At 34.6% G+C, this 23,751-nt stretch overlaps 1 protein-coding gene across 21 annotated transcripts in view; it reads left to right on the forward strand.

The window, feature by feature from the left end:
• The window catches only part of BAZ2B (bromodomain adjacent to zinc finger domain 2B), a 378,273-nt gene that overhangs the window by 347,788 nt on the left and 6,734 nt on the right, over positions 1 to 23,751 (forward strand). For 16 of the 21 annotated variants that reach the window (XM_027130323.1, XM_027130316.1, XM_027130367.1 and 13 more), the window contains 9 exons: positions 1,405 to 2,060; positions 2,449 to 2,722; positions 2,899 to 3,054; positions 3,435 to 3,595; positions 8,088 to 8,398; positions 8,788 to 8,923; positions 13,648 to 13,794; positions 20,907 to 21,169; positions 21,431 to 21,574. In XM_027130323.1, the coding sequence (XP_026986124.1) occupies positions 1,405 to 2,060; positions 2,449 to 2,722; positions 2,899 to 3,054; positions 3,435 to 3,595; positions 8,088 to 8,398; positions 8,788 to 8,923; positions 13,648 to 13,794; positions 20,907 to 21,169; positions 21,431 to 21,574 (2,248 nt within the window). Of the gene's footprint in view, positions 1 to 1,404; positions 2,061 to 2,448; positions 2,723 to 2,898; positions 3,055 to 3,434; positions 3,596 to 8,087; positions 8,399 to 8,787; positions 8,924 to 13,647; positions 13,795 to 20,906; positions 21,170 to 21,430; positions 21,575 to 21,956; positions 22,096 to 23,751 lie in introns of those variants that run through there. The other 5 variants (XM_027130393.1, XM_027130436.1, XM_027130410.1 and 2 more) reach the window with 2 other exon arrangements.

The raw sequence follows: 23,751 nt of genomic DNA on the forward strand, positions 1-23,751 counted from the left end.
ATCAAGTGAATGGAATAGGGAACCTACTTCAGATAAAATGATCAGAGAAAACCTCTGTGAGGAAATGACTTGATCTGAGACATGAAGGATAAGGAGCCAGTCAACAAAACAATATCCCAGGTGGAGGGAGCAGCAAGTGCAAAGTGCCCAGAAAAGGAAAGAACTGGGCATGTTTGAGAAGCTGAAAAAAAGGAAGAAAGGAAGAGCAAGGTTAGCAAGGACAAGAGTGGTCAGAGGTTGTAGGAATTTTCAGGAACCAGACCATACAGCATTGTAGGCCTTGCTTAGGAGTTTGGATTTTATTCTGAGTTGCAGAAAAGTGAAGGGTAGTATCCATTTATGTAATACTGCAAAATGATATTCCTATAGATGCATGTAAGATTTCCAGAAGGATATGTAGACGTGATAGATTAAGCATGGTTACCTCTGAAGAGTAGAAATAGGGACGAAAGGAGTAGGGCAGAAAGGGTTTTTTTTATACCTCTCATTACTGAATATTTTACCTTGAACATATATTACTTTTCAAATTGAATAAAGTAGTGGATTTATATTTTTTAAAGAGTTCTTATAAATTATTTTAAAAACACTGTTCAAAAATATGAACCAGAAGTTCACAAAGGAGAAATGCCAGTAAGCCCATGAAAAGATACTCAGCCTTACTGGATATCAGAAAAAAAAAAAAATGCAGCTTAGATTTTTATTGCCCAGATATTGACAAAAACAAAAAATACTGATAGTATTTAGTTTCCTTGAGGGTGTAGGCAAACAGATGCTCTTGCTTCTGGTATGAACGTGTATTGATCTAGACTTTCAGTTTGACAACATATTTCAAAAACTCTGAAAAGTATATATCTTAGGACTCAGTAAATCATTTATAGCATTTTTTATAATAGTGAATAACTTGGCCCTATTAATAGTAGAAGATTGATTATTTAAATTATGTTATATTCTATTGAATATTCTATAGCCATTAAAATTTATGATGTAGTTATATATTTATTGACATATCAGGATGTTTACAGAGAAAAACATGTAGGTTAGGCATTATGTATATAATAAGATTTCCTTTTTTTTAATTTATAGGTTTAAGTGTGTATGTGTTGTACATACAGAATGCCTGGAAGGATTTAGACAAAAATATTAATAATAATTTTTGCTGTGTATTAGGGCTTTTAAATTTTTTATATTTTAGTTTTTCTAAAGATTAGTCACAAAATTACATTAATTTTCCAATGAGCAAAAGAATCTAATCTATAAAAAAGGGGAAAATGGGGAGTATTAAGTAATCTAGAAAAGTTTCCTAAAATATTTGTGCATATAACTTGATAAGTAATAAAAGAATATAATTATAGTATTGGTTTGATCTGGAGTAACTGATCTTTATAATGCTTTTCAATTTTTTAGGACTAGAAGAAATTGCAAAAGAAAGAGAAAAACTAAAAAAGGCAGAAAGTATCCAGATCAAAGAAGAACTATTTGAGACTTCTGAGGACACTTTAAATTGTTCAAATCCAAATCATTGTGAGCAAAAGGAAGATACTAAAGAAAAAGATAACACAAATCTGTTTCTTCAGAAACCTGGTTCATTTTCAAAATTAAGCAAGCTTTTAGAAGTAGCTAAGATGCCTCCTGAGTCAGATGTAATAACCCCCAAACCAAACAGTAGTGCAAATGGGTGCACATTGTCTTATCAAAACAGTGGAAAACATTCATTGGGCAGCATTCAGTCAACAGCAACACAAAGCAGCGTGGAAAAGACAGACTCTAATAATCTGTTCAATACCAGTTCAGGTGGTCCAGGGAAGTTCTATAGTCCTCTCCCCAATGACCAGTTGTTAAAAACACTGACTGAAAAGAATAGACAGTGGTTTAGCCTTTTGCCAAGGACACCTTGTGATGACACATCACTTACCCATGCAGGTATGTCAACTGCTTCTTTAGTGACCCCTCGGTCTCAGCCACCATCTAAGTCACCTTCGCCTGCCCCAGCTCCTCTTCTTGGATCATCTTCTGCTCAGAATCCTGTTGGCCTAAATCCATTTGCTTTATCACCTCTTCAGGTTAGTGCTGCTAATTGTAACTCATTTTTATGTTGCTTTATTTAATCTTTGACCCCATAAAGATTTTCTCTCAAGGGAAATCAGTTGAATATTTATAATATTATCTCCGCCATGGTTTGAAAATTGAAGAGTCAGACTTGCTATCACCAAGATTCATCAGAACTACTGATGTCTAAGTCAAAGCCTTCTTTAATTACTTTTTAACTTATTACTGTTGCATTATATCCAAAAAGAAATTACTTGGGGAGCAAATGAAATGACGTATGCCTCTAATTGTGATAAGTGAAAGAATGTTTTTTCCGAATTTTGTAAATAATTTCTGGTTCTAAACACTTTTCCTAACTTCTTAGATTGTTCTACTTTTTAAATGTTTTGGGTTTTTTTGCAGATGAAAAGTGGAGTATCTATGATGGGACTCCAGTTTTGTGGGTGGCCCACCAGTGTGCTTACTTCCAGTAATCCATTTACATCACCTTTACCTAGTCTTGGATCAGGGTTGGGATTATCAGAAGGAAACAGTAATTCATTCTTGACTCCTAATGTTGCTTCAAGTAAAAGTGAATCTCCAGTACCACAGAATGAAAAAGTCTCTTCAACTCAGCCTGTAGCTGTTGAAGTAGCAAAACCAGTAGATTTTCCTAATCCAAAACCTATTCCAGAAGGTAGGTACATTGAGATGGTTTATAGCCACTTACTTTATTTTATTGTTATAGATTCCTGCATTATAACCGAATCTTTGATGGTTTTCTACATAGTTATAAGTCTTCTGTTTTGCATTGTGCCATTAATTTATATTCAAAATATTTGTAAAAAGATCTACATATTTATCTTAACTCAGAAATGCAGTTTGGTTGGTGGAGAATTATTGACCCAGAGGACCTAAAAGCTTTGCTCAAAGTACTCCATCTCAGAGGAATAAGAGAAAAGGCGTTACAAAAGCAAATTCAGAAACACTTGGATTATATTACTCAAGCTTGCATCAAAAATAAGGATGGTATGTACCTAAAAGAGACTTCTGCTCTCTTGCTTAGTTATGAGAATTAGTTCTTTTATCTTAAAACATATTTTAGTATATCCTAATTCTTAATTTATTACTAATAGGCTTTTTTTTCTATGTTGTTCAACAAACAGTAACTCTTTACATTTCTTAAATAGGTATTACTTTCTTACAATTTCTCACAACCTGCAGACATATTGTTTTGTTTCTTAAAAAAGAATATTCCTACTTTTAAGAGTAATCTGCCTGTGTATGCACAAGTACATTTGTGTGTGTTAAGTTACACGTATATGTTATCCCTGGAACCTTATTCACTTTTTAGAAGAAATCATTGAGGGATGAAGTGGATTTTAAAATTAATTTCTTTTCAAATATAGTTGCTATTATTGAATTAAATGAACATGAAGAAAACCAGGTAACTCGAGATATTGTGGAGAACTGGTCAGTAGAAGAACAAGCAATGGAAATGGATTTGAGTATTCTTCAACAGGTAGAAGATCTAGAAAGGAGAGTTGCATCAGCAAGTTTGCAAGTGAAGGTAAAATTGATTGGAATGAAATCTGTTTTAAGGATGATGGAAGGTAACTATTATTTGTTGTATACCTGATATGTGCCAGTTACTCTGCTAAATGTTTTCACTTTATCTCATTTAATTCTCAAAATGATCCTGAACTAATTTCCCCCATCTTACAGGTAAGGAACAAGACTCAAAGTAAGTAACCTGCCAGTGGTCATATCGTAAGCTAAGTGTGTATTCATCCAAGTCTGTCTGACTCCAGAACCTGTGTTCTTTTTACCAAATCTTGCTGCCTCCTTAATGGTATTCAAAAGTGTCATTTCTAGTTTTACCCATGATAAATATAATGCTCTATCAAATTCCTACTAAACTGTTTCATATAGAGGAACCTCCTTGCATCAAGCTATGTTGTATGTCAAAATTTCGCTCTATATAATTTAAAATCGGAGAATATAGATATATGCAAATATACACTGTATCATTATACACATACCCACACACCCTACATATATATGTAAATTTTAAATTTATTTATCTACTGGGCATTACCATGTCACAAGCATTATCATGATCAGACTGGCTTCCAATGGACGGGCAAAAGGAAAGCTTTACTGTAGTGCAAGAATTTTTAGTTTTGGTAGGAGAGATATAAAGTCTTCTCAGTTGATAATAAGGTGATGTCTCTGAGAATAAATGGATGGATGATGAATAAGTATGAGACACCTGAAAAGGTTTAGAAAATGTAGTATCCATGTAATTTGATTTGCTATTTTATGTTTTATTCAGAATGAGAAACTTATGCCATAATACTATCCTATGGCATTTGGAAACTTTTGAAGTTCTCCAAAAAATGTCACTTTCCAGAGCTAATAACATATCCCTTTCTTGCCGCAAACATAATTACCAACTTTGGGAAACAAAATTTATCATTTGTTGACTCTATTTTGCTAGCAAACTATATCTTCCTCCTAGTACTATAATACAGTATAAAAATGCCTCATTTATTTGGCATCTTCAACAAATGAAGTCTTCCACACAAGTTAATTTTCTAGAGAAATGAAAATTATTCCATTTAGCACCATAATTTTTTAACATGTTTGTCAAATCGCTTATGTTACGCATTACACTGCCTTCTTAAATTGAGAATAATGAGTTTGATTTAAATTATCTTGGTGACACAGGATCATTAGTGCGAAGACCAATTATTAGATGATGATTCCCTCAGGAAATGTGAAGAGGTTTTGCCCCTACATTAAATGGTCCTAGTGTGCTTTGCTTTTAAACGACTGTGTCTGCTTTCTATAGTCTGTTTCTGTCTTCTCTCATGGTCAGTTGCTACTACTTGCTGGTTTAAATTTGGTTGGTTCTTCTGGCCCAATTTTCCCCCAACTTCCTCCACCTAATTTGCCAGTTCTAATTGGCTATTGGTTGGGAAAACATATCACCAAGATTTTTTTTTTTTTAAGATATAATTTTATTTATTTTTGGCTGAGTTGGGTCTTCGTTGCTGCACGCGGGCTTCTCATTGTGGTGGCTTCTCTTGTTGCAGAGCACAGGCTCTAGGTGCGTGGGTTCAGTAGTTGTGGCGCACAGGCTCAGTAGTTGTGGCACATGGGCTTAGTTGCTCCGCGGCATGTGGGATCTTCCCGGACCAGGGCTCAAACCCGTGTCCCCTGCATTGGCAGGTGGATTCTTAGCCACTGTGCCGCCAGGGAAGTCCCAAGCTTTTTTACGTTAAGTATAAAGTCAGGGTGTGGGCCTGAAACATTTTCCTGGAGCCATACTCATATTTTCCTGCATTAACCTTATCACATTACTGGCTGCTTAGACAATCTTGGCTGTGTTCTAAGTATATAAGAAAAGTAGAATTTGTTTTTTAAGTGAAATGTTTTAATATTCTGTTATTAAGGTATTACTAAATTGTTCTGTATTATTCTGAAAAAATGAATTATATTATTCTTGAAGAGTCTAAAAACACAAATGATGAAAATAACCACAAGACATTATTTTAACATCTATAGAAGATTTAATGTTTTTTTTTTTTTAAGAAAATAGAGTTATATGTTTAACGTGGGGAACTAGCCATTGTGAAGACACATCACACAGGTGGCCTGTGGGACTTACTTAGGTGCATTCATTTATATTTTTAATATTGCTGATAATTTGGACATTCTTTATTATTTTGTAGGAAAATCTGCAAGTCTCTTGTCCTAGTTCTGTTGTTGCGAGTATACAAAGAACCTAATTACTCTTCCAGCTCCTCTAAAGATAGCTCCTGTGTCTCTAAGTTTTCTCTTTTACAAGCTAATTAATTCCTTCAACCATTAGTCCTGTGAAAGAGTTTCCATGTACACGATTCTCTTCTGTATAAACACCAGTATTAATATCCTTCTTAAAATGTTGTATCCATAACTGTACATAGCGCTGTCTGAATGTGTTCATGGGACTTTTACTTTCCTTAATCCAGCACTATACTTCCATTAATGCTGCTTGAATTTTGTACTAGCTTTTTGGCATCCACATCATTCTCTTGCTTCACTGAGTATACGCTATGAAAAAACAAACTTTGGCCCTCTTTCAAAGAGCTTTTAAGCAAGTTGTATCACATATAGTATTCAATATTTCTGTGATTAGTTGCCTAACCTTCAAACCTAAAATTTACATTTATCATTGTTTTATTTTTATCAATTTCATGTGGGTACATTTTTCAGCATATGGAACTATTTTTATCTTAGTCCTGTTATACAGAATATTAAATTTTCTCCCTAGTTTTAAATCATCTGCAGATTTAATAACAATCAACCAAGTTACTCATAAGTGTATTAACAGGACAAACCAAGTACAGAGCCTTTTGGACACTGGCACTGGGGACCTTTTCTAAGGTGACACAAGTTCTGTCAATCACCATTTTTTGGAAGCAGTTTTCAACCGTCTAGATTTCTTTAATCTAGTCTTCATTTTTTGTCTTGTCATTTGCCTTGCAGACATCAAGATATGCTATGTTTACAGGGTTCTCTTGATTTATGAATTTAGTACCCTTTTCAAAATACGGGAATGCGGTTCATTTGACATGACTTTTACCTAATGCACTTACATGTACTATTCATAATTCCATCCTTACTTCACAAATATAAATGTTCTACTGAATTAAAGAAGAGGAATTGATCCTAATATACAAGATAAAATAATTATCTCTAAAGAGGTTTAATAAAAAGGATAATGTTCATTCTGTTTTTCATTTAATATGCATTTACTAAGCCCCTATTCCACATCAGACAGTAGGCACCACAAAATTGGATAAAATGTGGTTTCTGCTGTCAGAAATCCTGTCATCTAATAGGGAGATAAGTCATATATACATCTCCACAGAATCTGTTAACTGATCCCAGAGGAGTACAGAGTCATACATGAATTTAGAAAAAGAATGCATAACTTCTGATGGAGACATGGGAGAGATCAGGGAACATTTCACGTAGAAGTCGAGATGGAACTTGAGAAGGTGTGTCAGCTTTTGACAAGGAATGCCATACTAGGAAGAGGGAACAGCCTGAGCAGAGCACCAGGATCCAGAAGTTTAGGGCATGTTTGTGGAGTTGCAAGTTGTGGAATTTGCAGTGTAGGATATGTGAACGGGAACATGAGAGGAAGAGGCAGATTGAGGTATTTGAATGTCATGATAAAAATATGGACTTTGTTAAACAGTAGGGAAACTTTGAAGGATTTTGAGGTAGAAGATCAATAAAAGCAAGCTGAGTTATAAGATCATTCACTTATTCAATCAACACGTGTGTATTGAGTGCCTACTCTTTGCTTTCACTGTGCTGGAGATAAAAGGAGTAAAAGCAGACGTGGTCCCTGCCATCATGGAATTTAGAGGTAAAAAGATGTGAATCAAATAATCACAATAGTAAAAAATTGTGAGTACCACAAGGCTGTGGCATACTATATGGTCCTTTGTGGGCTTGTAATATGAAGACTTACCTGCTAAAGTAGGTCAGGGAAGGATTCCCTGAGGACTTTTAAAATGAGAGCTGCAGGATGAGTGGATTTAACCAGGTTAAGAGCAACAGGGAAAGGCTCTACAGACAAATATAACAGCTCACGCAAACTCCTACGGCTGGAGGAAAAATGGTAAGTATTGTACAGACCCCTGTACTGAAGAGTGATAGAAGGAATGGAAATGGAAAGGAAGAGCTGAATTCAGAGACCACGGAGAGATTTCTGTTGAAATGAATAAGCATGTAGTCTAAAGTCTCTCAGAATACTTTGCTGATTTTCATTATACCTTTCATAATATCAAAAGTTATTAAATTTTCTTTTTCAAACTTCTCACAACTGTTTCTTTTAATTTTTTATTCTTGTTTCTACCTAGCATTAGGAAACACAAGATAAAAACTTTTAGAAAAGATCCTTAAGGTCTGCTGGTGTCTGCTGCTGTATTTTAAGTAAAGGTAATTCACCCAGCAGGCATTTTAAGAGGAAACCATAATAACATTATTCTTTTGATATATAGGGTTGGATGTGTCCAGAGCCTGCATCAGAAAGGGAGGACTTGGTATATTTTGAACATAAGTCATTTTCTAAATTGTGCAAGGAGCATGATGGAGAATTTACTGGCGAAGAAGAAAGCAGTGCACATGCACTGGAACGGAAGAGTGACAACCCCCTAGATATAGCTGTAACCAGGCTGGCTGATTTGGAGCGGAACATTGAAAGAAGGTATCTGAAGAGCCCCTTAAGTACCACCATTCAGATCAAACTGGATAATGTGGGCACAGTTACTGTCCCTGCTCCTGCACCATCCATTAGTGGTGATGGTGACGGGTAGGTTATTGAGATTAACTTGAAAAATTATTGTGCTTCTTTGCTAATTGGAGCCTATTTTCTATTGCCTGTTATCTATGTATCTTCTTGTATGTCTGTGATCCATATGGATCATGCTGTTTGCATGGTGCTTTGTAAAAACATTTTTTTGTTGTTGTTATGTGCGTTGATAATCCTGCAAAGTGATCTTACATTTACCTGGTTGTGACTAAGCTTTGAGGCACGTAGCCACAGTCTGTGCACTACATCAAATTTAGTTGCTTAAACCTTATACTTATTGGCTGTTACATGTTTTTGTCATTGCTTGGCTTTCAGTGTGATGATTGTTTCACATTCAGTAACCATAAATGTGGACGTGACCTACTTAATTTTTCTATATTTCAATGCAGAATTGAAGAGGATATTGCTCCAGGGCTCAGGGTATGGAGAAGGGCATTATCAGAAGCTCGCAGTGCTGCACAGGTAGCTCTGTGCATTCAGCAGTTACAGAAATCAGTAGCATGGGAAAAATCAATTATGAAAGTTGTAAGTGTTTTTATTTAAGAAATACTATAATTTACTTTGTCCTGTTTTTTTTCCAATCTTCAGATATTTCTTAATTATGCATTACTTATTGTCAAAATAATGTATGCTGTACTTGAGAATTTCCTTAATTCTTAAATACTGTATAGTTTGATACTTTCCTCCTTATTTTGAGCTTTTTGAAGGAACCTACCAAATGTTATCTTTCATTTTTTTAAATCTTGTCTTTCTCTCCTTTGAATATTGTTTATAACTCTGACTGAAGTTGTCTTCTCCATTCTGTCAACATAATAGTTGTTAATCTGAATGTTTTGAAGGCCCTTTCAATCTTGTAAACACTCCAGTTGCTAACATTACCTGCTAGGTACGTTCACTTCATTTCTAAAATATCTATATTTGTATCAATTTTCTTTTCTTAATGCCAGAAATACTTAGCTAAGTAAATACAGAATAAGCAGAGAGCTCTTCCTTTATGCACCAATATCATGTTTTGGGTTGGCCAAAAAATTGCCTTAGGTTTTTAAGTAAAAATAAAAGATACATTTTTCATTTTCACCAAGAACTTTATTGAACAGCGTATTCACCCTTTTGTTCCACTACCTTCTACCATTTTTCAGGCAACTTCATAATTCCATCTTCCCAAAACGTTTTATCTTTTTGAGCAAAGAACTGATCCAGGTGCCTTTTACAGTCTTCCAGGGAATTAAAATTTTTTCCATTAAGAGAATTTTGTGAAGCCTAAATAAATGGAAATCTGGTGAATAAGCTGGATGAATCAGAGCTTCGCAGCTAAGCTGTAACAGTTTTTGCCTGGTCATCAAAGAAACATGCAGTCTTGCATTATACTGATGGAAGATTATGCATTTTCTGTTGACTAATTCTGGACACTTTTTGTTGAGTGCTGCTTTCAGTTGGGCTAATTGGGAGCAGTACTTGTTGGAATTGATCGTTTGGTTTTCTGGAAGGAGCTCATAGTAGAGACTCCCTTCCAATCCCACCATATACCGGCCTTTGGTGTGGTTGGTGGTGTTTCATTTCGCTTGCCGCACTATCTCTTCCATTCCACATTATTGTACAGTATCCATTTTTCATCACCCATCACAATGTGTTTTAAAAATGGAACATTTTCGTTATGTTTAAGCAGAGAATCGCATGAGGAAATACAGTCAAGAAGGGTTTTTTTGCTTAATTTATGTGGAACTCAAACATCAAAGCGATTCACATAACCAAGCTGATGTAAATGATTTTCAGCACTTGATTTGGATATTTTGAGTATGTTGGCTATCTCCCGCATGGTATAACGTTGATTGTTCTCAATTAATATCTTGATTTGATCGCTGTCAACTTCAACTGGTCTACCCAACCATGGAGCATCATCCAGTGAGAAATTTCCAGCGTGAAACTTCACAAACCACTTTTGATGTGTTCAATCAGTCACAGCACCTTCTCTATACACTGCACAAATCTTTTTTTGCATTTCGGTTGCATTTTTACCTTTCTTGAAATAATAAAGCATAATATGCCGAAAATGTTGCCTTTTTTCTTCCATCTTCAGTATTAAAATGGCTACACAAAAATTCACCAATTTTGATAAGGCTTTTTTTAAATGCACGCTGATATGATAGGTGTCACATACAATCTAACAAAATTGTTTTGAATGAACTTATAGACAACTAAGTGTTACTAAAGCCATCTTGCGGAAAAAAAGCGAACGAACCTTTTGGCCAACCCAATATTTGGATATAGTTGGCATTGAGTAGATCTTTTAGTCTTTCCTCTAACAGTTAAAAATGTTTTTTCTCCTTCTTTGTTCAAGCCCAGTTAGTTATCGTGTAGTGGCCTCTACTTTGTACTAGGCAACAAATGCTATATGTTCAAAATAAAAGCTATATTTCTTATATTTTCCAGAGAGAGATTTATTTTAAATCATGTACGTGTCCCTTTTGCCTCTTTTGTATCATATACAGAAATATCTATTATATGTAGACTTTTATGAATTTCTTTAACAGTTGCTTTTGAATTACAGGTTAACTTTAAAATTCAAACATTTGAGATTTGTTTTCATGAGTAAGGGTAAAATACCTATTTTAAATAATCTTCGCCAAAGAAAAGAAGTGATTCTTAAATAATTTAGCATTCTCTCCTTCCTTTTTACCTCTATACTTAGACTACTCAATACTTTATTCATTCTATACAAATAAATTTGCTTTCTTCTATGGTTTTTTTCACTTCTTTCTAAAATGTCCATGGAATAATGAATCTGCATTTTTCACAATATGCTCAAATTTAGGTCTTTCCCTATATAGATTAGAATTTACTATAAGTTTTAAGGCATTGTTCAGGTCATCTGGTAGCATTTTTACCAGGTAAAAATAATTTTCCTTCTAAAAATTATTATTAAAACCAGTTTTAAAGTCACCTTAGACAAATATATTTGGTGAAATGTAGGCTATAATGATAAAAAAAGATTCAATTCCTATATCAGAATGAAATTTGTACAGTTACTTTTCTCATCTACACCAAAACAATCATCACAATGTAGGCAGTTTTGTTATAACCTATACACAGAAACCCAAAACTTGTACCAAAATCTACCTTTATATTAGTGTACTTACTTTCTGCAATCTAAAGTTTTATTTCAGGTTTTGCAAACTTCTTTTCTATTGTTATTAATAAATTAATATACATTCATCATTATTTAACTCCATCTCATAATTTTTATTTCTTTTTTTAATGTTTAATAATACAATATTTGCTATAAAACTACTTTGAAAAGAAGGCAGAGTTTCTTATTCAAAGATTAATGAGCACTTGGTAACCTTGAATTAGAAATGTAACAAAACCTATAATAATCCTCATAAGAAATCCTAAAAAAAGATGTTAAAGTGCTCAATGTCTTTAGAAATATCCTCTTTGCCAGAAACCATGCTTACTAGGAAAGAAGGAGCTGCCATGATTTGCCTCCAGATACTTCTCAGCCCACAATATGTTTTCTGTTGTTAATGTTAAGCAATCGGCAACATCCACTGTTTTTTTTTACTGTGGTAGCAAAGGAGTTAAAACCAAATATTACTACATTTGCTCTAACATATTGTGAGCTATTACTGTGGATTTTCAAAAATGTTATGAACTTGATACCTGCCACCCTTTCTTAATAAGTATCAGAAAATAATTTTATTTTTAAATCATAAATGTGAGATGTAAGACAGGCTTCATAGTATTTTTAGCTATTGTAGAAAACAATGAGAATTTACTTAATGTTCATGAACCTGATTTTTAAAATTTAGTGTTATAGGGATTGAAATATAACCTTCGAAATGTTATTTCTCAATGAGTATTTTTATAATAGAAATTTTAAAGAAATAACTCAAATTTGGAGAAATAACACCATATTAAGGTATTTAGTGATGTGGTTATCAGGAAAGGTCATAAAATAAATACTTACTGTTGGGATATTAAACTCTACTGCTTTTGCTCTTAGTACATATGCCAGTTTCAGTATTGCATGTATATTACATATATTTGGTAGATATTTGTTAAGGTGAATAGCATGTATCTGCTGTTTTGATAAGATTCTTAAGCTATCATTGGTGTACGTATTGAGTTATGAAAGACTATTTTAGACATTCCCAGATTAAGATTTAATGTTTTATTGAAATTAATTTAAGTTTGAACAATTAAGCTATTTTGTTTTTAACAGTATATAAATGCATAACTTAAAATTAGTACAAATGATTTATAATTTAAATGTTTTAATTATTTTCAATTGAAATATAGTTGTACAATATTATATTAGTAATGTTTTCATTTTTTGGAATATTGATTACAGGACATTGTCTACTGTGACTGAAATAAAAACTAAATGTCAAAATATAATGTTAGTACTTACCATGTTTTAAAGCCATCTTTAAAGTTTTTACCTGTCTAATCTTCCTTCTTTCCCTTTGTGAAACTTGTTATACAGAATATGTGTGCATGGGGGGAAAAAATCTCTTTATAGATTTTAAAGTTCTTAATGGTATTAGAAGTTTTTCAACAGAGAAGGAACAATTTTATTTTTAGTCCTAGAAAATAAATTATGACTTCTAAATTCTTTTATTTAATTTATTGTATCAATTTCTTTTTCCCTTAGAAATCATTTTGTAGGATCCATTTTCTACATTTGTGACACATGTTTGATTTGGGTTGATTTCCAAAGTTTCCTGATTTGGACATAGTCAAAATACAGTGACATCTTATTATTATTATTTATAATTCTGTTACTAATACATGTTCCTAATTTTGATCTTAAAAATTACTCTAACTCTTACTTATTTCTTTCTCAGGATATCATGAGGATGCTAAGATAAGCAAACGATGAAATACATTAAAAAATTAAAACACCATGTATTAAAGCTATTCATTGCTTTATGTGCTCTAATGTCATGTTAATTATTTCGTATGTTAATGTGTACATGCTTCTGAAGTGTGTGCAGGCATTCAACCTCTAGCTTTGTTTTTTGCAGTGTACCTGAAATGTGCATTTACCCCAACTGAACTGCTCACCCCATCATGTGGTCCATATCTGTGTAACGAGAGATACATAGATGTGTATGGCTACTGTATATTTGTTAGCAAGCGGAATGTTCATTACTAATATAAATTAGGAATTAATGGTGTGTTTAATATCCCCAAAACTATTATTTGTAGCAGAGTGTTAATTTTAAATGATTTTCCATGTATTATAGTACTGCCAGATCTGTCGAAAGGGAGATAATGAAGAACTGCTCCTCCTTTGCGATGGCTGTGACAAAGGCTGTCATACATACTGTCATAGACCCAAGATTACAACTATACCAGATGGGGACTGGTTTTGTCCAGCTTGCATTGCTAAGGTAAGACTGATCTAAAACTAAATTTTTTTTATTGAAGTATAGTTGATTTACAATATTGTGTTAGTTTCGGGTATACAGCAGAGTGATTCAGTTATATATTTTTTTTCAGATTCTTTTCCATTATAGGTTATTACAAGATTTTGAATAGAGTTCCCTGTGCTCTACAGTAAATCCTTGTTGCTTATCTATTTTATGTGTAGTAGTTTGTATCTGTGAATCCCATACTCCTAATTTATCCTCCCCACCACCACCCCCAGCACCTTTCCCCTTTGGTAACCATAAGGTTGTTTTCTAGAAATCTGTTTTGTATGTAGATTCTGTTTTGTATATAGATTCATTTGTATTATTTTTTAGATTGCACGTATAAGTGATATGATATTTGTCTTTCTCTGTCTAACTTACTTCACTTAGTATGATAATCTCTAGGTCCATCCATTTGTTGCAAATGACAATATTTCATTCTTTTTTATGGCCGAGTAATAGTCCATTGTATATGTGTACCACATCTTCTTAAACCAGTTGTCTGTTGATGGGTACTTGGGTTGGTTCCATGTCTTGGCTATTGTAAATAGGGCTGTTATGAACATTAGGGTGCATGTATCTTTTCAAATTAAGTTTTCTTCTTTTCTAGGTATATGCCCAGGAGTGGGATTCCTGGATCATATGGTAGCTCTATTTTTAATTTTTTAAAGAACCTTCATACTTGTTTCCATACTGGCTGCACCAATTTACATTCCCACCAACAGTGTACTAGGGTTCCCTTTTCTCCACACCCTCTCCAGCACTTACTATTTGTAGACTTTTTGATGATAGCCATTCTGACTGGTGTGAGATGATACCTCGTTGTGGTTTTGATGTACATTTCTCTAATACTTAGTAACACTTAATGCTGAGCATCTTTTCACATGCCTGTTGGCCAGCTGTATGTCTTATTTAGAGAAATATCTATTTAGGTCTTCCACCCATTTTTCGATTGGGTTGTTTGTGTTTTTGATATTGAGTTGTATGAGCTGTTTGTGTATTTTGGTTATTAACCCCTTGTCAGTTGCATCATTTGCAAATATTTTCTCCCAGTCTGGTAAGTTGTCTTTTTGTTTTGTTGGTTTCCTTTGCTGTGGAAAAGCTTTTAAGTTTGATTAGGTCCCATTTATTTTTACTTTCATTTCTTTTGCCTTGGAAGAGTGATCTAAGAAAATATTGCTATGATTTACGTCCAAGAATGTTTTGCCTGTGTTCTCTTCTAGGACTTTTATGTCTTATGTTTAGGTCTTTAAACTATTTTGAGTTTATTTTTATATGTGGTGTGAGGGTGTGAGGGAGTGTTCTAATTTCATTGATTTAGCAGTCCAGCTTTTCCAACACCACTTGCTGAAGAGACTGTTTTTTCTCCATTGTATATTCTTACCGCTTTTGTTGTAGATTAATTTACTGTAGGTGTGCGGGTTTATTTCTGGGTTCTCTATTCTGGTTCATTGATCTATATGTCTGTTTCTGCCCCAATACCACACTGTTTTGATTACTGTAGCTTTGTAGTAGTGTCTGAAGTCTGGAAGGGTTATGCCTCCAGCTTTGTTCTTTTTCCTAAGGACTACTTTGGCAATTCTGGGTCTTTTATGGCTCCATATAAATTTTAGTATTTTTTAAGTAGTATTATTACTTAAAACTTTTTAATTGCCAGATCAAAATGAAGAGTTTTATGGGGATTTTTTTTTGAGATATAATTTGTATACTGTAAAATTCATTTTAAAGTGTGCAATTCAGTGGTTTTTAATATATTCACAAAGTTGTACAACCATCACCACTATCAAATTCCAGAACATCTTCATGATCCCCAAAAAGTATGCTTGTACACATTATCATTCACTCCCCATTCCCCTTCTCTTCTCAGCCTTTGGCAACCATTAATCTATTTTCTATCTCTGTGGGTTTGCCTATTGTCATTACATATACATCAAATCATACAATATGTGGCCTTTTTCTTTCACTTAGCACAATATTTTCAAGGTTCATCTGTGTTCTAGCCCTTCATCTTTAAAGTCAAATGATATTTCATTATATGGACAGAATACATTTTGTTTATCTGTTCAGCTGATGGACATTTGGGTTGTTCCTACATTTTGGCTTTTATGAATAATGCTGCTATGAACAGTCATACCCAAGTTTTTGTATGAATATATGTTTTCAATTTTTCTGTTATATACCTAAGAGTAGAATTGCTAGGTCATATGGTAATAAGCATATGTATTTTAAGTCACTTTCCAGTCACATATAAATTGGAAACCTGTGAATTCTAATACTAATTGATTAAAGAGTAGCACTATGATAAAGTAGAAAGAAATGGGTTTTAGAGTTATAAAGTAAGGAGTTAAAAGTGTGAAAGGGTTAGAATGTATTGAGGGCCAAACTCTTCATTAGGTTTTCCCTATCTCAGACACTCTCTTCCATGTTTAATCTCTTGACGTAGTTACTACCAGTAACTACCACCACTTCATAAACTCAGTTTCAAGCATCCATCTCTCCACTGCCTCCTTTCTTTCCTGTTCACTCCCTCTAGTGCTCCAATTCCAATAATTCTTTGATCTCATCAGGACCTTCAATTCATTTATCTTGAGACCTTTTCACTGTCCCTCTCCCCATTCATGTCCTCTCTTTCCTCCTATAATCACTGCATCCACCCTTAGCTCCTGTGCCTCTCTCTCACTTGGTAAAACCATCATTCTGGTTAATCCAACTCTATGACTTCTCCGGCACCTATATATACAGATACAAAGGTATCTTGAATGTGGCTGGAGAAAACACCCACCCTTTTAAATTTAAGGCTAAGAGGGCCTTTAGTGGTACCTGATAATTTACTGTCTCCTCCATCCTCATTCTCAGCTGATGACCTTACTCCCATTTCACTATGATAATGGAAGCCATCAGAAGAAAATATCACAAGCATCCACCACCACACTTACCATCCTTCCTATATCTGGGCTCTCATACTCTACCCTCCCTCCTGTTGCCATGAACTGCTTGTGTGCCCCTAACTAAGCCAATAACCCCACTTGTGCTTCAGATCCCATCCCCTCTCACCTCCTTAGGAGAATGGCTCCAGCAGTTCTGTCTTCTCCTGCATCAACAGTTTTCCCTTCTACACTGGGTTCTTTCTCATCAGCCTACTAACATGGTACTCTTTCTCCCATCTTACAAAAACTAAACAAAAACCCTCTTTTGGCCTCACTTCTTCCTTGATCCACTTCCCCCATTTCTCCCCTTCCCTTTACTGGAAAGTTTTCTGTCTGGTTCTTTCTGATTCACTCTTAAACTCACTCCAGTCATATTTTCATCTCCACAGCTTCTCCAAAATTTCTCTTACTGTGCCCACAAATGACTTCCACATTGCTCGGTCCAGTGATCAGTGCTTAGATCTCATCTAACCCATCACTTACATTTGATAGAATGGAACTTCCCCTCCTCCTTGAAATTCTGTTTTCACTTGTCTTCTAGGATACCATACTCACCTGATTTTCTTCTTGCTTTTGCTCCTTTTCAGTCTCCTTTGCTGGTTTTTCTCACCTCCCAGATCTATAAATATGGAGTGCTTTCTTAGCTTCAAAGATATATCTGTAAAATGGAATCGTATCTGCTTTGCGGGAATTTGTAAGGATCAAATATTGTGTGTTTGAAGGTTTTTATGACTTTAAAATTCTGTGATCTATTTTGGGGGGGATATATTTATATTAATACCTTATTATATTTTAGGCTATACTTTACAAAATAGCAGAGGTCTCACATGGTACCATATTCACTAATAATTGCTTTTTTAATTCTCATTACTTGATCATTTTTGTTATATATAGTTACATGTAGTTTAATAATAATCTTCCCTGGTGGTACATAACTTATCTTTTAACTTCATAAATGTCAAGTTATAGAAAAGTGTCTCTAATACTTTATGAATTACTAACAAATCAGTGTTTTAATTCTTGGGGGTATCATCTGGTAGGCTATAGGAGGTTTTGTTTTCTGTAAATTTGCTTAAATTAGAATTCTGGCTATCTATCATTCCAGGAATGGACTAGAAGATGTGAGGTGTATGATCTCATCTAAACCCTTCTATGTAAATGCAGCTTTCTAAGCCTCTGCTTTCTTGTTTTTTAAATGTGGTGGATTAGGTGTTATGTTTCTTACAGCAATAAAAAATGTTAAAAACACTGGATTTTGGTAAAGATTTTTAAAGTTAAGATTTTTAAAATATCTTTCCAGTAATTCAGTTATTTACAAATATCTATATTATACATCTTGCTCTCAAATAGCTATTTCTGCATACGTCATTGTGACTGTTTTTATTCTGTGTATATGTGTGTTTTCATGCCAATATATATACATACACTATGTATATATATTAAAGATAGATATATATACTTTCTCTCAGGATCACAGAATCAAAAAAACTTGCATGTGTGTATATATACATACTTATACACACTCATACACACACACACAAGAAATTTTAAATTCCAGTGCCTACAAAAGCCAAATAACACAAAAGAGTTGGGACTGTAGCAAACAGGAAAGTCAAGCCATGGCCCCATTTATATGTGACAGACATTGCTCAACTCCAGCCGTCATGTAGACATGTGGGCCCAGTGTTCCAGGATCTACCAATATTTCATTATGGATTTTTATGCATGCCCTCCCAAATGTTAAATGTTGGCAACAAATTCAGGATTTTTACAAGCATTATGAGCCAAACAACAACACATTCTGTGGGCTGTTTACAGCCTCTGAGCCACCAGTTCACAACTTCTGATATATAGATATACAAGCATAACAGAAATGAGCCCTTGTATGTGTAATCTGATAGGTTCGGCTTAAGATATCCTGAAGTTCCTCTTTGGATTTGGGCTCTAATAAGATAGAAAGGGTGGGGAATAGGGACTTCTCCGTCCAAGAACAAAGTTATCAGTAACAGAGCAACTGTGTAAAAGCTTGCTTTTAAAAGTGTATGTGCATGATCTAATGAGGTAAGCTGATAAACATCATTTATAAAAGAGAGAGGCTCCATTGTCTTTTTAAAACATCGCCAAAGTTTTTATTTCTGTGGATTTAAATTTCATGTTTTCTTACTATGAGTATTAATTTGTTAGAATATGATCCCAAGTATTGGGATCCGTAACATCTTATGGAAAAACCCGAATGAACTTTTTGGCCAACCCAATAGTATTTTCGTTCAAATAGGAACTAGAAATTTTGACCCATTATTCATGAAATTTTGTTCTTTTTAAGTAACACAATTACTCAATCTAACTTAATTTAATCTTCATTAAATAGACCTTTTCCTCATGAACTAAGCATTCTCTTTCTCTTTTTTTATGATTTCAGAGTGCTAAAATCTCAGTGTAATATAAAAACTCAAAATAATCAGATTTTAGTGAATAAAAATTAATAAACTAAATGGAGAAGAGACTTAGTAAAACATTTTAATTATTCCAGTTAGTTTCAAGGGGTAGTGATTCTTTCATATGGTATGGGGAAGATGTTAGATTTATGGTTTGTTTTATTATTTTAGTCAATTAAAATATCTCTTTAACTATACTTTTAATCTACCAATAGAGAAACAAATAATTTTAATTGCTTGATTAAAAGCAATTTTTAAAAATAATGCTAGAAGAGGTCCTGAAATCCTCAAAGAAATTGGTATGAAATACTCCAGAGAAACGTTTTTCAGCCAAATTCATTTCAAGGATACATCCAACTTTAAATTACAGCTGATTGATATCTGACCCTAAGTTTTAAGTCTAAGATTTCTTAATAGTCTGGGTAAGAGAGGAAATAATTTGCTAAAAGAGGATAAACACTGTTCCGGAAAATTAAAACAAAAACCATACATTACAGGGTCTTTGCACTGATATTCTTCTATGATCTGATATATTTATTGTAGTATTGTAAAATCTGAAAATACAGATTTATTTCGCTATTTCTAGGTTGGGGGATGTGGTGGGCAGCTATTGTTAGATTGCGTAAGGCCATGTTGAGTTTTTTTGAAGTTGTTTTTTTTTGGGGTTTTTTTTCGTGTAATTTTAGAGCTAGAATGACCGTACGAATTGTGTGGCTTATCTTTCTTATTTTACAGGTTAGAAAACAGGGACTCACAGATATTTTTGTACAAAGTTCCATAGCTAGTTACTGACAGAGCCATAGCTGGAAATCATATTCTTTGATTCCAAATATAATCTCTTTTATACTATTTCTTTATTGTTTTCCTCAAAAACAGGCATTTTTTTCCCTCTTCCTTCACCTCTGCTTTGTTCACATCTGGTAACCACAAGTTTGTGGAACTCTATTCTTATAGAAAATGCTTTTTTTCTTTATCTAGAAAGAAATATCAATTTCCAGTAGATCTGATCATTTACAAAGGACTTTTTCTCTATTGGACACTTCATGAGCTATTTTCCTTGTTTTGGCCTAGCTTCTTAATTATCTCAACTTTCTTATTAATAAGATCTATATTTTTGTTTATATTCAACCTTTGTTCTTAATTATACTGTGCTCCAAAAGATAGTACTTTTGTATCTTTAAACTCATTCAGTTAGTGACCTAGACCAGGGGTCCCCAACCCCCAGGCCTCAGACTGTTACCTCGGTGGCCTGTTAGGAACCAGGCCGCACTGCAGGAGGTGAGTGGCAGGGAGCGAGTGAAGCTTCATCTGCCGCTCCCCAATCCTCCCCATTGCTCGCGTTACCGCCTGAACCATCCCCCGTCCATGGAAAAATTTTCTTACGTGAAACCGGTCCCTGGTACCAAAAAGGTTGGGGTCCGCTGACCTAGATTAAAGAAATACTGCTGATAAGTTCTATAGTTCCGAAGGTGGATTACCACGAGATCAACATCTTCAGATTTTAAGAATTCCTAAAATAAATTTTTCACGCTTTATTAGATTTTTGCCTCATATTATGGGAGAACAAATTCATAGATCTCTCTTGAAAATAATAAAATGATCAACCTTCGAAATCAGAGATAATATTCTTTTTCTTGGCCCTGTCAGGCTTTCCTAACTTAAAATAATAAAAGGCCTGTAGACAGTTATTTTTCTTATACCTCATTTCCTTTTTTTTTTTTAATTAAAGGCAAGTGGTCAAACTCTAAAAATCAAAAAACTTCATGTCAAAGGAAAAAAGACTGAGTCAAAAAAAGTCAAGAAAGTAACTTTAACAGGGGATACTGAGGATGAAGACTCTGCATCTACAAGTAGTTCATTAAAAAGAGGAATCAAAGACCTGAAAAAAAGAAAAATGGAGGAAAATACTTCTATTAGTTTGTCAAAACAAGAAAGTTTTACTTCTGTTAAGAAACCTAAAAGAGATGACTCCAAGGACCTAGCTCTTTGCAGGTATTATTTCAGTTTTCATGTACTGTATATTTACAACTTCCTATTTTATTTGCTTAGAAATCTTCTGCCATACTAAAGGCAACTTTTTGACAATTTGTGTAAGTAGTAAATGAAAGTCTATAGTATAAGTAAATATATTCTTTTATCTTTTTAAATAAATTAATTTGCATTTTTTACTTGAAAGATTATGAAAGGTAAATTTTTAATAAAAATAGATATTTCTAAAGCATAGATACTGATTTCAGGCATTGTTTTCTTTAGTATGATCCTTACTGAAATGGAAACTCATGAGGATGCATGGCCTTTTCTACTTCCTGTAAACTTGAAACTTGTTCCTGGTTATAAGAAAGTTATTAAGAAGCCTATGGATTTTTCCACAATTAGAGAGAAATTAAGTAGTGGACAGTAAGTAAATCATTTCAGTTCGATATTTATTGAATGCTTGGTACATGCTGGGTACTTTTCGAGTGAGCCAAAAATACATTAACAACAAAGACATAGGCTCTGCCTTTGGAGAGGGGGGTGTGTGTGTGTGTCACTCGCGTTTGGTCAGGGTAGTATAGTATGTAAAACAAATCAATTAAAATTATGTAAATAATTAAAAAGCAGTGTGATAAAGCATTTTGACATTGGAAGGGCACCAAACTCAGCCTGGAAGGTAAGGAAGAGTATCAAGAAAGCCTCCCAAAGTAAATTACATGTAAGCTAGAGCTTGTATTGTACATCAGTGGAATATTGACACTGTCTCATGTGGATTTAACAAAAATTGACTCTGTAATATTTTCAGATTATTACAATGTAGAGATAGAAGATCACTGGAAATTTTAACTATTAAAAGCTTTATTGTGGGGCTTCCCTGGTGGCGCAGTGATTGAGAGTCCGCCTGCCGATGCAGGGGACACGGGTTTGTGCCCCGGTCTGGGAAGATCCCACATGCCGCGGAGCGGCTGGGACCGTGAGCCATGGCCACTGAGCCTGCGCGTCCGGAGCCTGTGCTCCGCAATGGGAGAGGCTACAACAGTGAGAGGCCCACGTACCGCAAAAAAAAAAAAAAAAAGCTTTATTGTGAGTTGTTGGAGAATACTAAAAATGTGTTTATTAAATGTGGAAGAAAATTATTATTTGCTCCTCTCTACCATATTCTCTTTGTGATCCTATCCAAAGAGCAAAATGACTTCTGGCCACAGTTAATGATCTTTGTTAGATTGCCTCACACTTCTTGCCAGAAGGTAGCAGCTGTTAGATGTTGGCATTTAGTTGGTTCTGGACATTGGACACTGGTTCTAAACATTTTGGAGCCACAAGAATAAGGCTGTTCTCTTACAAAACAAGCCCACACAAAAGCATTCCATGTGTTAATGGCCAGGAGCTGTGCATCTCCCTTCTCCATTCTCCCTGCACCCTTTATTCCTGCATACCAGTTTACCTTAGTGTAGCCCATGCGCATCACTTCAAGCAAAGCCATAAATAAGGAGAAAGAAGGAACTTTACATTTAAAAAAACTATAAAATATATTTAATTGCATTATTATTGTTATTATTATTATGTTCTTTCTAGATATTCTTTTGTTGAAAATCACTGTAATCTGTAATTTAAACTCAGTTTAGAAGAGTTGAGTAGAACTTAACTCATAAAGATCAGTGTCTGTCTTACATGTATCAGATGATTTACGAGACTGACCAAACGACTAGTTTATTTCTCTGGAGGCTGAACTGTCAATCTTTTAAAGAATTATGTCTGTCCCATTTTATTATTTTTTAATTTCGAAAGGGACCTGCCTAAATTCCGAAAACATTAAAACTATTGGTTCTTTTTTTTTTCGGTACGCGGGCCTCTCACTGTTGTGGTTTCTCCCGTTGCGGAGCACAGGCTCCGGAAGCGCAGGCTCAGTGGCCATGGCTCACGGGCCTAGCCGCTCTGCGGCATGTGGGATCTTCCCGGACCGGGGCACAAACCCGTGTTCCCTGCCGTGTCGGCAGGCAGACTCTCAACCACTGCGCCACCAGGGAAGCCCAAAATTATTGGTTCTTATATGATCCAAATAGCAAAAACTTCTGTCTATATATGAACTGGTTTTTTTGCTTTTGCTTTTTTTTTTTAACATCTTTATTGGAGTATAATTGCTTTACAATGGTGTGTTAGTTTCTGCTTTATAACAAAGTGAATCAGTTATACATATACATATGTTCCCATATCTCTTCCCTCTTGCGTCTCCCTCCCTCCCACCCTCCCTATCCCTCCCCTCTAGGTGGTCACAAACCACCTAGCTGATCTCCCTGTGCTATGCGGCTTCTTCCCACTAGCTATCTATTTTACATTTGGTAGTGTATATATGTCCATGCCACTCTCTCACTTTGTCACAGCTTACCCTTCCCCCTCCCCATATCCTCAAGTCCATGCTCTAGTAGGTCTGTGTCTCTATTCCTGTCTTACCCCTAGGTTCTTCATGACCTTTTATTTTTTCTTAGATTCCATATATATGTGTTAGCATATGGTATTTGTTTTTCTCTTTGACTTACTTCACTCTGTATGACAGACTCTAGGTCCATCCACCTCACTACAAATAACTCAATTTCGTTTTT

The sequence above is a fragment of the Aethalodelphis obliquidens genome, unplaced genomic scaffold (assembly GCF_003676395.1).
Source record: "Aethalodelphis obliquidens isolate GAN/ISIS:26980383/991018 unplaced genomic scaffold, ASM367639v1 scaffold2, whole genome shotgun sequence".
In the NCBI taxonomy this organism is placed as follows: Eukaryota; Metazoa; Chordata; class Mammalia; order Artiodactyla; family Delphinidae; genus Aethalodelphis; species Aethalodelphis obliquidens.